This window comes from Macrobrachium rosenbergii, chromosome 43 (assembly GCF_040412425.1).
Source record: "Macrobrachium rosenbergii isolate ZJJX-2024 chromosome 43, ASM4041242v1, whole genome shotgun sequence".
Lineage (NCBI taxonomy): Eukaryota > Metazoa > Arthropoda > Malacostraca > Decapoda > Palaemonidae > Macrobrachium > Macrobrachium rosenbergii.
The window spans coordinates 22,268,185-22,287,058 of NC_089783.1; the positions used below are offsets into that span (position 1 = coordinate 22,268,185).

At 37.4% G+C, this 18,874-nt stretch overlaps 1 protein-coding gene across 9 annotated transcripts in view; it reads left to right on the forward strand.

The window, feature by feature from the left end:
• The first annotated feature begins 4,134 nt into the window (after positions 1-4,134).
• Positions 4,135-18,874, forward strand: part of Atg4a (Autophagy-related 4a) — an 81,617-nt gene continuing 66,877 nt past the window's right edge. For 2 of the 9 annotated variants that reach the window (XM_067086659.1, XM_067086660.1), the window contains exons 1-2: positions 5,206-5,238; positions 13,589-13,718. In XM_067086659.1, the coding sequence (XP_066942760.1) occupies positions 5,221-5,238; positions 13,589-13,718 (148 nt within the window). In that variant the 5' untranslated portion in view covers positions 5,206-5,220. Of the gene's footprint in view, positions 4,231-4,712; positions 5,042-5,205; positions 5,239-13,588; positions 13,719-18,874 lie in introns of those variants that run through there. The other 7 variants (XM_067086665.1, XM_067086661.1, XM_067086664.1 and 4 more) reach the window with 7 other exon arrangements.

The following is an 18,874-nucleotide window of genomic DNA, read 5'->3' on the forward strand; positions in this document are numbered from 1 at the left end:
CATTGTTGTGTCTTTACCCCCGAAGGAATCCTTCATTCGTTTTCTTTGAAATGCTCCTTTGTGCAATGAAAGTATTAGACATTTGCAGAGTCTGATGTCTTCCGTTACGAATGTTGAGTAAACAAATGCTCACATTATTATTATTATTATTTATTATTATTATTATTATTATTATTATTATTATTATTATTATTATTATGAAGGTGGACCTTATTCGTGTGGAACACGCCCACAGGGGCCATTTCTTGAAATTCAAACTTCCAAAGAACATGGCGTTCATTCGAAAGAAGTAACAGAAGGTAGTGAGAAATACAGTAAGAGGAGATCAGTTATTAGAAAAAAAAAAAGAATAGTATTAGGGTAATGGTGTTCAAAGTTCTTTTTGGCAATCATACGCTTATCAAATTTTGTCACGTAGAATTTCATGTAACAGAAATGATTGAAATGTTAGTCAGCGTCAATACAAATTCGCCTGATGGAGTAGATAATCAAATCGAATCCACTGAGTATTATGATTCAGTTTCAGCACACACACACACACAAAATACAACAAACTTTGAAGTGAAAGAATCTATGTGAGTATACAATCGATGCCGTGTTATCATTGTGAATGAGAAAAATGCGTCGTGGAATAATGAAATAACAAACCAGGAGAAAAAATACAGGCAATAAAACAACTAGAATTCAGAGCTATATTTGATAAATTGAGAAATGAGAGACTGACCTACTAAAAATGAAAAAGTATGGTAGCGTAGTAGAAAAGCTGTGTCAGTTTATGAATGACTTGACAGGAAAGGAAGAAAACAACCCTACCAGAGAGATAAAGAACTTGCAAATAACTTTGCAAATTTCTTCACTAGAAAGATGGAACGAATAAGTACAATGGTTTTAAAAGCAAGTGAAGTTGAGTGAAGATATCTCACTCAACTTCTCCAAGACACCTCAATAAAAAAATCAAGAAGTTTCAGAAACCTTTGAAAATTGAAAGAAATTAGAGCTAGAAAAAACAAGTAAACAATGGCCCCAAGTTTCTTCAGCACAGTCGAGTTTTGTGTACGGTGTATAATCAAGGCCACCGAAAATAGAGCTATCTTTCGGTGGTCTCGGTATATGATGTATGAGCCGCGGCCCAATTAATTTTAACCACGGCCCGGTGGTGGCCTGTCCTATATCGTTGCCAGACGCACGATAATGGCTAATTTTAACCTTAAATAAAATACAAACTACTGAGGCTAGAGGGCTGCAATTTGGTATGTTTGATGATTGGAGGGTGGATGATCAACATTCCAATTTGCAGCCCTCTAAACCTCAGTAGTTTTTAAGATCTGAGAGCGGACAGAAAAAGTGCGGACGGGCAGACAAATCCATCTCAATAGTTTTCTTTTACAGAAAACTGAAAAGGTTGTTGCGATCTTGCCTCCATTCCTCGCGCAGACACTGAAACAACGAAAAATTTTCCTGGAGTTGCCTTGTATCGCAAGGTGATAAACAAGAAAGAGCCTTGAACAACCTTGTAGCCCGGATAGTGAAACAATGGCATGTGTACAATTGGCTTAAAAGAATAAAAGAGATTAACAGTTTAAATTTAGAATCGTACTGATTAATATCTACTTGGCCATTTTACGGTAAACTATTGACATTTGCCCATCAGCAGCTCGGTGACTATCTGGAAAGGTGTAATATTTCACCAGAAAATCGGTCAGGTATTAGACAAAATCTGTCGACTGTAACTGTATATGCTCCGTGACTTGTGACCTCCAGAACCGTATTGATAATGACAAATAGGCAATATTAATATCACCTGACATATCTGCATCATTTGATACAGTAAAACTAGTTTGTAGCATTCGACCTAAAATGAAAACGCGTTGAGATAATGCATTGGAATATATTGTTTATGAGCTATCTCACAAGAAGAACTTTTCAAGTATATAACGATTATAGTGGAATGACTTAGGACAGAAATTTTATGTTTATACTACCAAATGACAATGGATTACGATGAAAACATGAAGTAAAATAAGAGTTTTTAACAGATGATACTCAGTTCAGCCTAGCTCAGGGCAACACCAAAGACGAGAGAACCAGATTAGGGAACATAATGAAGGACTTGAAAAATTGGAACAACATAAAAAAAGAATGAAAATAAATGAAGATAAAACAGAATGAATTAACTGGGCCAATAAGAAACCTAATTAGAATTAAAATAGTAAAAATTACAATATGCAATTCGTAAAGCCAATAATCAAATTGGTAGTAGGCCTGCTAATTGATGAACACTTAATTACGGTAGATCAAATATAAAATACAGTGAAAGTAGGGCGCTATCGCCTAAGACATGTAGCCTTCATAAAGAAATGCTTAAATATGGATAACCTAAACATGTTTGTGTGTAGCTATCGCAACATTAGCCTCCTTTCATAACCTCTCCAAGATATTTACGGAAGAAGTGAAAGAATTTAGTTACAAGGCAGACAGATTAATCATGAGCGTAGAGCGTCAATAACATAGAGTGGCGATCTCCCTGCGAGCGTGTGACCCATAGAGGATATATATCTAGATATGCTATCTGTATACCAGTACTGTAGTTCGGCCATCTTTAAAAGTCTGGTCATCCCGCAAAGTGATGAGGGGCTTAGTGCCATTATGAATTTTTTTTATCCTGAATATTTAATGAGTACATGTTTAGTGAATGTTTAGTGAGTGTTTAGGGTTTAGTGAGTAAGTGTTTAGTGAATGTTTATGTGTTTAATGTTTAGGGTTTAGTGAATGTTTTGTGATTGTTTGTGGATATTTAGTGTGCAAGTATTCAGTGAATGTTTAGTGAGCGTTTAGGGTTTAGAGAATGTTTAGTGAGTGTTTAGGGTTTAGTGGATGTTTAGTGTATAGCGAATACTTAGTGAATTTACTGTATAGTGAGTATTAGTGAATGTTTAGTGTTTAATGAATGTTTAGGATTGAGTGTTTAGGGTACAGTGAGTATTTAGTGAGTGTTTATTGTTTTATGAGTTTTTAGTGAGCGTTTAGTGTACAGTGAGTATTGAGTATTCAGTGAATGTTTAGAGTTATTGAGTGTTAATGTATAGTAATTGCGAGTGTGAGTGTATAGTGAGCGACGGAACTGTGATTCATCTACACTGTTTCGCTTTGTTTAGTATCAGCCCCTGGCGGATCAAATGTCTGGTATCGAAGTGTTCATGTCTAGAACAACGAACCCGATTATGCCCATGTAAAGAATAACGAACCTAATAATCTTCTTGTAAAAATAGCAACCCTGCTGCCAGTGGGTTCGTTAATCTTGACGATCCAAAAAATTGTTACCAACAAAGAAGAGTTGCGTTTATATGATCGCGTACGTCTGAGTGGATACATTTGTAAATGTCTTCAAATTGTATTGCTTGAAGAAGTGCCAGTGTGCATCTCGTCAGGTATGGTTAGCGTTGTGCTTATTATAATGGCACTCGCTTTCTATATTAATTGAGAATAGACTCCTACTTCTACTTTTCGCTTTCATCATGATTTATCAAGTTGCGGAGTACCCCTTGGCCTCCATATCTGTCTCTTGTGGCTGGGTTTTACTAACCCTTTTTTTGTTTCATCACTTTATTGTCTCTGATTATCTAACAGCTGTTACTAGTGTAAGGCGTTAAGCGATCCTTGGTAAAGTAACTTCGTATCCTCCTTAAAGTTCTTCATTTGAGTTTGTTGTCTGGTGGTAACGCAACTGTGCTCTAGGTATCTGTCTTCGAGAATAATTGTTGCTTTTGTAATTTTTCATGATAACGATGGTATCATTGTTTGGAAGTACATATGCTTATGAACAACTTTTATCGGAAATAAAATATACTTAAAGTCGATTAAGAACAAGGTTGCGTGATGACCGCCTGGATGATGTTTTGCTCCGGTCATCAACAAATAATTCAGCTGATGTGGAGAAGTTATCAAACAATAAGCAGAAACAAGTGCCTCATTAAATAATCTGGCATTTATAACTGTATTTTACTTGTAGTAAGGAATTTGTATTTTTTGTTGATTGTATTAGTTGTATCCCGTTATTCCTGCAGCAGAATAAGGAACGTTGTTTAAATAATATTACATTATATGTTCGTTGTATCTTTTTTTTAAACTTCAGATCAAGGAAGCCCTCTGGACAGAACGGTCTGAGATCAAGACTCTGCATAGCTGCCCGGCCCGCTTTCTCCAAAAGGTTGCCGACCCCTGGTGTAAGAGGTAATCCTTAAAAATAATATTTACCAATAGCAATAAAATGCCAATTTCAACTGGTTCAGCATGTGCTAGTTTATGTTCTTGGGCTTTGACCTCAGATTTTTAAGATATGGGAATTCCTCACATTGTTGGTGTAATTTTGCACGTTGATACAGAGAACTGTAATGAATGATAATTATGAAGCTTATTTACTGATCTTTTAAACGTTATCTTATGTGTTATTTTAGTTTGTAATTTTGAGATAATATTTGTTTTAGTGAATAGTGCGACTGCATGCGGAATTCAATAAAATAAGTTCAAATGTAAACGAAGACGCCATACAATGATATGTGAAAACATTTTAAAATGCAAAAATAAGGAAATGAAAATGTAAAAGACAATCATGTAAATATTCTCGATTTAATATAACGAATCGAAAAATGGGCAAACTCTACACCACAATGTTGAACCAAAGGATACTGCGCCTTCAAATACTAATAAACGACAACTCAGAGCAAGCTAACTACCCCAGTGGCACACCCTCAAATTGCCGAATTTTAAATGACAAAAATTTTTAGCTTACTCGTTAAGCCCTTTTCTTCCTTTCTTTAGATAATATAATTTGTCGTTTTCTGTATACAAAATAGTGAATCTTTGAGGTTCGCCTATTAAGAGTTCCATAGTTATATGGACATTCGACTTTGTCCAAATGTCAAAGTCAAAGATGACGTCACTGTGAAAACAAAACATTCTGTTAGTGACTGGTGATTGACAATGGACGAAATTATAGCAGGTATAACATTGTTTACCACGTTTACACTGTTTTGATGTAATGGTAAGTTCATTGAGTCGCATACGTCTTCCAGCAATAGAGCTTGCGCTCCCCAAAAGTGAAATAGCCTACTGTACCCTACTTACCTAGGCTAACTTAGGCGTAGTAGGCCAAGGAAGATCGCGAAAAAAGGTCTCGGTTTGAAGATATTCTGCAGAGCTTGTTTTCGAAACCTGATTGTAATGCCATATATAAGCATGGTGTGTAGAATACTAACAGCAAATGAGCTTAAGTTAACTATGTTCTTGAATACAGCCTAGGCATAGGCTTATTTACTTTATGTGTGAAGTCATCATTGCTAAGGATACTGTCGTGATGCCATTGGTATTTTCATTCCTAGCCAAATCTGTGAAATATACTTGTATATCTGACTGGTTACCTTGTGTGTTATGCAGTTATAGTTGTTATTGTTGGTGCAACCCACATTTTTATTTTTCTTTCAACAAATGCCAGTGCAGTGGGTAAAACTGGAAACTACTACCACACCCTCAGGTTTGGTAATGACCATTTTATGTGTAATGTGGGTGAATGTTAAAACATAAATAAAAGTCAGTAACTATTATAAATAAAAAAAAGACAAACCTGGGCTAAATTATTATTATTATTATTATGGAACAATCCTACAGGAGCCATTGACTTGAAATTCAAGCTTCCAAAGAATATGGCGTTACAGTAGGAAGAAGTAGGAGAAAGTAAAGGGAAATACAGAAAGAAGAGATCCCCACTATATAACCGCACCTTACCTTTGATTATTGCACCATCAGTGCACACTGGGATCTTTCTTGATTATGTTAAATATTTCAGTAGAATAATCAGATCTCATGAGTTATGATCACCAGGGTGGTACCAAAAACAGAAGGTAACTAAATCATTTAAATTAGAAAAAAGTAACAGTTGTTTAATGTAGAACAGAAAAAATAAGTACTGTAATGAATACTCGTCATAACAAATGTGTTAACGTGCATTCGTATTTGTACATTGTCTAAATGAGATATAAACTGTAATGAAATTATGGTTTGCTCTAAATGAGATGCAAACTGTAATGAAATTGCAGTTTGCTAGATGTGGATTTTTTTTACCACATTTGGTAGCTGTTCAAGAAATGACATTTTCATATAAGTAACCTACCAAGTAATTACACAGCTATAGTTTCAACTCTCGCGGCAGCTTAAATTTAAAAAATAACGGTAGCGCTTCTATTGTTTTCTTGTAGGTGACTAACCCCGCCCACTATCTGGGAACAATAGGAACAACAAAGCTAAAGAGCTCAATGCATTTCTGCTGGCCTCCGACTAAACATCGGGTGCATGCAGCAGTTTATTTTGCTTTTCATCGGTTTTTTGGTTGAATTTCTCCAGGATTTGGTGAAGTACTCTTACATTTATGTAGCCGTCAAGCTTGTTAGTTTTAGTTCAGGTTTTCTGGGCTTTTTTTTTTAATTTAATTATGTCAGACGCTAGCTCCTCCACTATTCATTGTTGTAGCGAAGGATGGAAGACTAGACTTATGAAATCTTGTTATGATTCACTTACAATTTGTTCTAATTGTAGGGGGCAAGTGTGTAACAAAGAGCAAACATCTGATGAATGCAAGGACTGGGATGATAGGTAGTGGAAGGTTTTGAAATCCCATCTGGATAAACTTGTAAGGGATAGGAAGAGAAAGGCGGCCTCTAGAGATGAAAGTAGGACTTTATGTAGCCTAGAATCTACTCCTAATCCCATCAATGTAGATAATTTTACTATTCCTTCTTCCCCTGTTCCTGTCTTGTCTCCCATCACCAGCCCTTCTACTATTGTACCACCTACTCCCATGCCTGGCTCCCATGCTTCCGACCCCGATCCCATTGCCAGTCTTGAGTCCAGGTTCAATCTTAGAATTGACCTGGTTGTGAACACTGTGGCTGAGTTGGGGACATCCCTGAGGTTCCTAATGGACAAAGTATTCGAAGACAAAGTGAATAGTGACAGTGCAGTGTTAGTGGAGGAGGTGGCTGCTCATCCCACCAGCTCTCCTAGACGAAGGTCCCTGTCATATTCCCCTAAACCTGGGAGAAGACATACCTGAGGTCCAAGGGAGGCTGGTGGGGTTTGTTCATGGGTAGCCGTCCCCTCAGTCGAGCCTGTTGATCGCTCCCAGGCTTCGACAGACAGCCGTTGGAAAGGCATCTCTGTAGATTTGCATCAGTTGTCCTCCAGTTCCGAGGATTCCAGTCCTGACAAGAGCCACCGATGGCGTGCCCCAGATGAGTCTCGCCCTCTGAAGAGACACGCAGGCGACATTGACCACTCTTCTCCGCTGCCCTGTAAGCGGCTTAAGAACTGACTCGCAGCCCTCAACCGTCCTGCAGTGCATGGGACAGCCCAGAGTATTCGTCTTCTGCGCATTTTGTGGATCACCAGTATTTGGCTCCCAAGCGCCTGCGTGCCAAGAGGCACCCATCATCTCATGAGAGCCTGATGTCTTCTCCCGAGAGCCCAGCATCAGTTTCCAAATGCCCGGCACCTCCTCTTCAGCATCAACTTCCAGCTTCGGGATTTTCTATTCCTGCTGTAGATGATCCGTCTTTGGCCTCCATCAAACGACAATTGGCCGATGATATAGGCTTACTTCAGAAGGCTCCTGCTGTAGCCAAGATGACAAAGGATTTGTCTCTGTCTCTGTCTCCGGTGTCCTCCGATGAAGAGGAGTTAGACCAAGAGCCTTCCACCTCAGCTTATGCAGCTCTTCTGAGGTATTTCCTGGTGAGCTTTCTGTCATTTTTTGCACCAGCTGCCCCGGTCTCGTGTGCCTTGACTTTCCTGATGAGGAACCAATCTGATGTCAGTGCTCAGCTCCCAAAGATAGTTCTTTCCTCCTCTTCGAGGAAAGCCCTTAAAGAGGTTGGAGATTGGCTCTCAGTAAAGAGAGAACAAGGTAAGACCTCCTTCGCCTTTCTGCCCTCTAGGTTAACTCACAGGAGAAACCTTTCATACTTCACAAGGAAGCTCCTTCTTTGGGAGTCGCTGCTTCCTCCCAGGGAGACTTCTCTGGTCTCATAATATGTCCCTCTGTTCCATTTTGCAGTCAACTTATTGGAAGTGTAAGTCAATCTTCATGTCACACTATTTAAAAGATGTGAAAACAGTGTTCAAATGTTATAGTACCTTGGGACCTTGATCAGTGGCTGGCATGGTATTGTGGGAAGAAGCATAGGAAGCATTCTTTTTCTCTTTTATCTCTTTGCCGTAATGTAGGGTTTCGAGTCATGGGGGAGCCTAGGGGGTACTATGTGCCCACCAGTTTTTAGTGGATGGGTTGTGGTTTTTTATTTCAGTGTAGGTGACAACGTTGTCTGGTTGTTTTATTTTGTTACTGTACCCAGAGCAAAGGCATCTGTTCTTAAGCTTTGCTAGCCATCAGACATATCCTTTGCTGCAAAGTTCCCACCTAAGTAGAGGCACTCCAAGGCTATACTGCCACACCACTACAGGTTAAGATGATCACCAACCAGAGGCAGTATTTACCTCCAGCAGCTTTCTTACCAAGTAAGGAAACAACAAGTATTGTATCAATGTTAGCCATTATTCTGTTTCAGATTCATTACCATAAATTAATGTTTTGGAGCAGAATATGGCCATGTATCCCACCTCCTGTCAATGTGGGATTCAGCTATGTAATTACTTGGTAAGTTACCGTATGTATATGAAAATGTTATTTTCATAAAATTAAGTTTCATATATAATTACCATGTAATTACAGAATCGAAGCCCTCCCTCCTCCCCTCTCATGGGCATAAGGGCATAAATGAATTGAGCTCTTCAGCTTTGTTGTTCCTATTGTTCCCTGATAGTGGGCGGGGCTAGTCACCTATGCGAAAACAATAGAAGCGCCACTGCGATTTTTTAAATTTAAGCTGCTGCGCAAGTTGAAACTATAGCTACGTCATTAATAAAGGTAATTATATATGAAACTTAATTTTATTATGAAAATAACATATATGGTAATCATATTAATTATCAATATGCTGCAGTGATACAGATGAGTTACTCAATAGTATCCTGTCCAAGAGCTGTGGCATAAAGATGTGATTTAATTTGCCTTCTCTATAAAAAGGGTTGGGTTCATGTAGAGCATTATTATTCAGGATTAAATTGTGATGATGTTGATTCTTCCTTGAGTGAGTTTATGGACAAACTCTGTCACAGGGCAGCCTCTACATCAGAATGTTGGGGTGTACAGGAGGATACAGGAGTACAGCAAATTTGTCTTCAGGTCATTAGCAGGACAGATATAAAATGTTTCCTGTTGGAAATGGGAATCCAACCAATAAGTTCCTCAAGATGATCTTCCCACCTAAGGAACAAGTAGGAAATTTTTAAGATTATTTTTATTCAGTGTTGTTGACAAACGAGGGAGAGTTCGCTTAATCTCACCTCTGCCATCCCTGCATAGTCCCTGGTGCAAAGGAGAAGTGCTGGATTGCTGACAGGTGAGTTGGTAGTATTCTGTGACTTGACAACCTACTACCAATGAATGACCTTGTTACTAAGGCCATTTCCAGCTGGCACCTGAGAATACTCATATATATATAAGAATTGCATTTGTTTACATACAAAGAATGTAATTTATCCCCCCCCTAAATACTGTATTCTAATGACAGTAAGAGCTCAAACACGTTTTTAAACACTAAAACAGTGATTATAAGCATATTACATTTATAAAATATGGAATTTACTTAAATTGTAGTTAGATTAAATAACAAGAAACATGACCATTATAATTATTCATAACTTGAAACACAGTAGCCTGACATTGCCTTCTCTAAGGGGATTGTGATCAAGTGTCCAAAGTGTTCAGTCATCCGTACTTCTCTGATGTCCAGAAAATGAAGCTACTGTAGGGTCATCCTGGTTGGTTCAGCTTCCATATCTGGGCATGAGGGTGATAAGGGCGACTTTAGTTCCTTCAGTGTGTAACTCAGAGTCAGGGACTCATTTTGGACACGTTGTGGTAATCACCAGAGAAAAGGCAGTGTCAGGCTACTGTTACTTACCCCCTCTTCTTGAGTAGAGGATCCACTCAGGCTGTTTTGGGTTGTGCCTGACCTTTACGGTCCCTAGCTATGGACCTGATCATCAACTGGGACAAGTCAGACTGATCCCAGAAAAAGCAAATCCCTCAACTTTTCAGGCAAGGAAATGGACATCGCCTTGTTTTCAACTTTTTCAACCAGGGCAAAGATTTTCAGGGTGTAAGTGCTATTGCAGGATTTGTTCAGTCCCCTTACAGCTTTTGCAGACTGAGGTCTTTATGGTTTCAACTGAACAGAAGCTGTTCATTAGCTTGTTATCCTGTCAGTCTGCCAGTGGTGATCAGTCAGTATGTCTGGTTAGACCTCGTGATGGACAAACCACTGAAATTTAACACATTGGTGGTGCAACCTCATCATCCTTCAGACCTAAGGGAAGTTCACAGACACCAGGGAATGTTTGTGCACCCAAATGTAGGGTCATGTTATTTCAGGCCAACAGTGATACGTGAACCTAAGGGACTACATTTAACTTCGTTGAGCTAAGGACCCTTCAGGCATTCAAAGGATAGGTTCAAAAAAGTATTAGTTCTGATGATGAATAACCCCACCACAGTCACCTACTGTATCTGAAAAATGTGGCAGGGATGAAGTCCCTATTGCTGTGACACATGACCATTTACTTGCTCTTGTGGTTAGAGGAGAGGAACATTACACTGGCACCTGAGTAGATCAGTTGGCATGGGTAAGTGATATCTTTATTGTGACATGGGGAAATCAGGAGATCTACACCATCTGTCCAGGACTTATGACAGTCTTTGGACCATATTCTGTTAAAAATTTAAAGTTCACCAGTAAGTAACAGAGGAATTGGACAAGCTTTGCACTACTGCATAGTTTCCTACAGACAAAACATATGTCCAAATGAGCAATGCCCAAGTTCCCTCTCCACCCTTGTGGGACATAGGGAAGCCAGGTAAAGCTACTTGTAACTCAGCAGTTTGACCTATTATCACAGAGGGAGTTGTGTGCACACTGAAAATTTGTCAGGATATGAGCTCCACAGTGGAAAGTTGCTATCATCATCACTCGGCTACCACATCCTGAATTGAAGGGAACTGGCAAGTTATCAGGTTTACCTTCCTCATCAAAATAATTCATATCCATATCTTTTTGGCATAGATCTCTGGGATGTTAGCTTTTACACCTTACTGATGGACTAAATGTTGAGTCTTTGTTTGTGCTGTATTTGGCTGTTCCAAAATGGTACAGATGCATAACGTTACAAACTTGGCTTTAGTCCATTTCGTGACCCTTTTTGTCTCAAAAGCTTTGGGCACTGTCACCTTTATTCAAGATTTTGCATTGGTTCATTGCAACAATTAAATCATTCTGGCTATCATAAAGTAATGGTCATGTTGAAACCATATTTTTATAACCCAAACCCATTACTTTACAAAAAGTATCCTTATCCTTTCCTGACTTGTTGCAGTTGGCACAGACAATACTGTACAAAGAATCATCTGTTTCACCACCGCAGGTGCTCAGGAACCTGAATGTACACTTACAAGAGAAAAGAGCACTACTTCTTTTAATGGAATATCTGGAAATTGTGCTTGCACCCAGAGGCTATTGTAAAGTAATGGATTTATGAAAAAATTTCCTAAGAAATATTTTTATTAATTTTTTTTGTCATATTGCTAATAAATTCTTGTGCAGTGTTTCCTGGAGCTAGCTCACATATGTGGTTTAGGTATTGTACTCAGGTTGTGAGTCTTTCGTTTTAAGTCTTGGCTGCATTATTGGTGTTCATTTCACACAGTAAGTAAATTGGTTTACATTGGGGTTCAAATGTTATAGGTGAATTGTGTAATATGCACCTACATCAGAGATAAATGGAGTGTATTTTGCAATGTGCTGGATGGTGCATATGCAACTTGTAATTTACTTACTACCAGCAGAATGGTAGAACATGATTGTTGGCTTGGTAGGCCTATGTGTGTAAAGGAAAAGGTGTACCTCAGTTTATTTTTATATGTTAGTTTTAGGAAGGAGGAATATTATTGCTTCAGCAATATCTGATATTTTATTTAAAAAGGCCTCTCTTCTTTTGTCATCATGTAAACTAGATTACTGTAGTTGAAGTGTTATTGTATATCAGAAAATAAGCTGTCTGTATAGTGCTGTACTGTGCTGAATTTTTTCAGTTTGGGAAGAAGGCAACTTTATTTTGGTCCTTGTGTTCATTTTGGTGTTGGTTTTATTGTTGTATTAACTATTATCTCATTTAGTATTTTGAAAAATCTTCCTCAGCAGATATTTTCAGCCACAGTGAAAATGTAGTCTTTTTGTTTTCTATTTGAAAGCAGCTTTAAAGCTGCATTAAGTTGTATTTCTAGGGTGATAAACTTTACATTTATTGCAGCTTTACATTAAATTTATTTTAAAGGCCACTTGCATAGTTTCTCATCCCTGTTGCAGTATTATTTGAAAAGTTTTTAATACTGCAGTCATTCAGTGTATGTTGATAAAACTACAGCTAAATTGTTGGTCTAGAGGACTTGAGTTATCTCATTGACAACAAAGCAGTGTCATTCAGTGCAATCACTTGCAATATGGCTGGTGCCTTTGGTTGTGAGCCTTTTTTTCTTCTCCTCTTTTTGCCTCACGTGTAGCATATTTTTATGCTTGGGTTTAGGTTCTTGTAAACAAAATGCCAAATCCACTGTGCAGGTATTTCTTGGGCAACCTGAACTGATTTTTTTATTCATTAGTAATTCTGATATCTTTTTCCTGAGATTTAAGTGGACTGGGAGTTTTATAAATGAGCACGGGTGTTTTACGCAGTAACTGTGAATAAGTGGTGTGTGGAGAAGAGAGCACAACAGTAACTTGCTTGTGTGTGTGTGTGATTAGAAACATGATTGCAGTTGCAAAGTCCTATCTTATACATGTACGTTTAATTTTTTGTGGTAAAAATAGTATGTTAGGAGATGAGTTTATGACAAATATACGTAATGTTGATTTACAGTATTCTCTCTTATTCTACACAGTTTTCTGTATGATGGTTTAGCCGCGTATCATATTAATTTTTGACTACTGTTGGGTTATTGTTTGTTGCATAAATATTGTCAGCTTTATGATGTCACTCAGATATTTTATATTTAGTAGTTTCTTGAAATGCCATTCATATTTATATAGTTATGGTATTTGAATATGATCAATAGACATTACAAACTCATATTTGTTGTTTAATGTAGGTCAAGTAAGATTATATTCCATGCAGTATAAGCTTATTTGGCCTCGTAGTCTATTAGCATGTACTTTTAAATTAAGAAAATTTTGAACCTATAATGGCTTTTTGTTGTTTTGTCTGAAATGTTATGAAAACACACATTAATGAGAAATGTTTTATTAAGAGAATTTTTAATATGATACATTATTAGAGGTGTAAAAGTTAAAGGATTGCACCAATCTGATTGCTTTCCATAAAGGCCCATAGATACAGAGTGGAGTGACACATGTTTCTGTTTTTGTAGAACATGAGTGGAAGATGGGCCCTTAGACTTCCATTCTTCTGGCGCAGAACCCTACTTTGGATTGTACACCTCTTTGATCGTTATTTTTCTCTTGTTATTTGGTGGCAACGTAGAATCTTTAGGATGATAGGTATGTCCAGTGTGTTTTTGGAAAATGGCTTTAATCATAAATGTCACCTTCAATTCTAAAATGATGTAAATAGTATGGTTCCCCTTTTATGTCATTTACCGTATAACACACAGTCACTGCATTTACTTGTATGAAACTAGATGGGCATGAGTGTGTCATATTTGTTGTTTTAGAATCTGTATATAAGAGTGTGGTAGATCTGAGTCTTAAGCTTTATGGAACGGAGGCGACATGACAGGCAATTTTATCATAGAGTTTATTTTCATTTACAGTATTGCAAACTTGTAGTGGCTCATTCTTTTTCATGTTTTATGTAAAATGAAATTGATTTTTGTGCACTAAGACACATGTAGTGTTTTATATAAATGTTAGTATTTTGATACTACTATTGTAAGAGGCAAAAAAGCAGACCGTAGTTACAATGTGTGCTTCTCTGATGATTGTTATGTTTTATGTACAATTTTGTAACTTAAATTCGTGTAATGAGTAGTCATGCTTACTGTCTGTAGCTATAACTCATGATATATTTGCGAACAATTATGAACCCTTGTTTTACATTTGCCTTCTGCCCAGAGGTTAAACAGGCTGCTTGGGAACTGGCACTGATTGTTTAGGGGTGTCATCAGCTTGTGTGTTCCTACACAAATATGAAGTATTTTATGTAAGCTATTATTCCACTAAGTGAAGGCTTCTGTGAAATATGTATGTCAGGAAGCAAAATATTAACACTCTACCTGTAGGTCTTGCCTGGCCAGTTTTGAAAAATGTTCAAGCTTTTTTCTTGGTGGTTTTTTTTTTTTATGTGGATGTTTTCAAAGTGCTTTACATATTTTGCTTTGCAGTGCCTCTTATTTGTTTATTCTTTAACATCGAATGGATGATTTTTTTTTCTTGAAAGTTTCTTTGAGCGGGTGTTCTTGTGTACAGTATTGATTTTCAGTGCATGCTAGTGTAAGTGAAATTGTTGTGAATTGCTCTTTTTTTATTTTGTATTTATGTGCGTAAGTATTTGGTTCTGTGGATCAAATGTTAGTCATGGGTTTTGTATGCTGTGTCTTATTAATTTAGTTTTTATATGTCCTCAGTGTGTTTTTAGGAAGTTAAAACCATTGTTTTGCAGAAGCCATTTTACCTGTTTTGACAGGTCAAGCATAGTCCAGGATTTTTTATTACATTGTTTGTGATGTATTGATTAACTAATTAGGTAGCCACTTAATGTTATTTTCAGAGGGGAGGACCAGAGCTGACACAAGTAATGTCTCCCTAAATTATGGAAATACCTTAAATTATGGAAATACCATTATGTCTATGGTGTACTCTCAAGAACTAATAAAGACAGAAATGTTATTCTGACCATCACCAAGTCCAGTGTGCAAGATTGTGAAGACATTGCAGAAGCCTTTGAGTTGTTGACACAAGATTATAGATTTAATTGTTGTCTTTTCTGGATATTGCTCTTGCTTTGAGAGAAATGAGCTGGGAGGTCAAATGATCAAATTATTGTACCACAATGTGACCTTTACGAGGTATTTATACCTTTGGGGGTTGTACTTTTCTTTCATGATTTTCAGACTTTGTAAACTACCTGACAACCACACAGTCACAACCCCAGTGTGTCCACAAAGATTTTTTGTGAGACATTTTAAAATTTTTATAGGTATATAAAGATGAACATTATTTCAGTCTCCCAGTTTGATGCATTGGTTACTAGAAAATTAAAATTGACACCATCCTTTTTATAGGATAGGGCCAGTTCTTAGATTTAGTCCCTTCACTCAGCAGTTTGCAAAGAGCTTTGTGTGGGGTGAACATCTTCATGAAGATACCTTTGCCCCTCATTTATATGGTAAGCCTCTATCTCACTGTTTTCCAATTACATATAATCCCTTATTCCTTGCACCTAGGGACAATACTTTTTGATAGATTGCCCTGGAGAGTGGAGTTTGGGTCTAATGCTGTTAGAAAATTTAGTATTGTTCATAAGCTATGCTATACCAGTGAAGATGGTGGTATTAATATCAAATTATTTGAATGCAGTACTGGTTATCTCTCTTGATGTTAACAGCCATCAAGAATTGTTATTTTCCAGGCAAAATTTCTTTTGGTGATTTGATTTTTTGGAAAGATGAAAAATTGAAAAACCTCGGGACATCCAAAATAGCAAGAGGCATAGTAAGAGAAGTTGGAAAACTGGTCATCTATGAGCTTAATAGAATATATAAAAACTTCATAAAGGAAAAGATTAGACCTTTTTTGTGATGGTTCAAGTACTGGTATGACCTCTCTTCTGACAAGGAGATTGCTATCTTCTGGCTGCTATTGTTTTGGTGGTTAACTGCAAACCTACCACCACACATGCGTAGGGTTCTTTTGTCTATTCAAGGAGAAGGATGACTTAGCAACCACATGCACACTCTTCCTGCTTCAACAACTCAGTGTCCAGAATTGTAGACTGTATTTAAGAGTTGGCATACAACCAGGAGTTCTCATGGCTATTATGGCAGCACTATGGAGCTTGTTGGCCAGTATTTAATTATTTCTTCTGGAAGAAGGTCTGGTGCCTTAAAATCAGGCTGAAGATGCTACAAGATATGCAAATTTCTCCAAAGCAAGTGTCCTTCCTCCTTCGTACAGTTTTTACTAGAATGTAATTTTTCATCTTTCAAAAGACCTAAAACTGAAGCTTTACCAGATGAAGAGATAATCTGTGCTGCTTTTGAGACACTTGTTTGCCAGTCAGCAATAGCTAAAAATTCTTTCACAAAACACTCAGCTATACGAAGTTGGAATGAAAAGATTGTCTTTGAATGGTCAGGTCTTGGTAATGTTGCTAAGACCACTTTTTCTGTCTTTCGCTCTGTCTCCAGGTTGAAAATGCTGCAGATCCAGTGTTTGAAACATGGTCTTCATCAAGTGCCATAAATCAAATGAAGTCCTTTTAGAAAGTGGTTGGTGAGTTGATGGCATAACTATTTTCAAGTACCCTAGAATCCTGGAGGCTTAAAACTCTTGCAGGCAAATGTTAATAAGGATGGGGGTAACAGTCCATTGTGCTCCAGGATTGCTGGTTGAGAATGAGCAGAACTTGAATGGACGCGGATCTTTGAAGATGACTGATGAACTTGCAAAAGGCCTCTGACCACTGGTGTACCTCATCTCAATATCCTGATCATGACTCCTTTCAGTGGGGTGGCTAGGATCCTTGATGTTTGGGCAGTCTTGTTGCAGGTTTTGTTATTTGTGTTTTTCATCTGTGAACTGACAGTTGTCAAAAGAACTGGTGGTCTTTAATAGAAGAACTAGGGTGTGTCTGATAGTGTCTTGATTGCTGGAGCAGCTTTGGTTATTAGTGATCTTGATGATGAAGGTTGGAGCAGTCTGGTCTGGCTTAGGTTTGTGGAACAGTGGTTGCTTAAGAGTGGCTCTGATTGTAAATCCTGTCCTCAGAAGTGTGAGTCCTTGTATGCTGATTCCCCTTGTACTTTTCAAGTGCATGGAAAGAGTAGTGATGCCAGCTCCATACTACAGGCAGTTGTCCCCGGTTATTGGTGGGGGTTCTGTTATGACAGCGTGACGATAAGCGAAAATCACAGATAACATTGAAAATTTGATGATGTCAATTTTCTACATCTAACTTACTCCTTGAGGTTCTTAATGCTCGCAATTCCCTACTGGGTAGAGGAGCAGTGGATGCCAAAGGCAGTATATTAGAGGCTATTATGAATAATCACATTATTACACTGCTAAATAATGGAGCAATGACCTTTCTTAATATAAAATTACTTATTCAGCTATTGACTTGCGTATTTGCTTATCTACTTTAAAATGCACTTGAATTCCCTCCTAAATGGAAAGTAGGTGAAGAAGGCTGGAAAAAATTTAGTGATAGTGCCTGTGTTGAGAGAACTAAAGACTCTATTTGTTCCAGTTTATAGTGTTAAATTCTCTGTTCCAAAAAGCAAAGGCAAATCACCTTCTAGACATGGTGGAACAAAATTTGTGGGATATGCAAGAAAATGCAATAAAAAATATAAAAAGAGCAGTTGAGTACAATCAGAACTAGATTTTTTGGGCCATAATAATTCTGTATATAGTATTTCAAAAAAGCCATAACATTCACCAATTTATCATGCTAAAGACATCAGTTAAAAAAATGCCACCCAAAATATTTTTGAAGAAAATAAAAAGCTGTGGCAAATTCATTTCTAAACCTCTGTCTACCCTTAAAGTAAAAGGCATTCTTATTACCCAAGCTAAAGAAGTTGCTTAAAATCTTGGAGAACATTTCTGAAAAATATCAAGCAGAAAACATTGCTTTACACAATTTCAAGATAGTTATGATGCTTAGATTTTTCTTGATCTGGCTAAAAATAACAGACCCTTACAATGCCAAATTCACATTACAGTATGAGGATTGAAAGGTACTTTACAGAAAGCCAAAACACCTGCCCCTGGTGAAGATACAATCTTAACATAATACTAAAGCACATCCCATTAAAATCCAAGGAGTTTCCTTTGGATATTAGTAAAATCTGGGAAACAGGGATCTACCAAAGAGGTGGAAAACTTACCTGTGATCATCTTAATAAAAAAAGCCAACTAAGTTGCTTTTTTACCCAGCAACTACAGACCAATAGCCCACACCAGTTGTGTCTGTAATTTGATGGAAAAAAAAATAGGGATTTTCTTTTAGCTATACAAAGCATATGAAACAACTTGGCCTTTGACCTTATAAAACAGTTATATAATATGGATATAAAAGGATATATGAGATATAGAGAATGTTTACCAGAGAGGTACTTTAAAATAAGAAATGGAAATTATACATCAAACTGCTTCCTGCAAGAAGACGGAGTTCCTCAGGGTAGTGTTCCAAGTGTCACTCTTTTCCCTGTTGCCATTAATAGTGTCCTATAAAGTGCACCTGTACCAGTAAGAAGTTCGTTATTTATTGATGATTTGGCATTATATTGTACAGGATATAATGCAATATTTACCTGTCCATACAGACACCCTCGACTTACGAACATCAACTTAAAAACATTCAGATACAAACAATGGGATTGCAAATTAAAACTGTTCACAGCCCTCCCCCTTTGCCACCCATAAGTCCAAATTATGTTCTGTACATTTATTCTAAAAATACAGTACTGTAT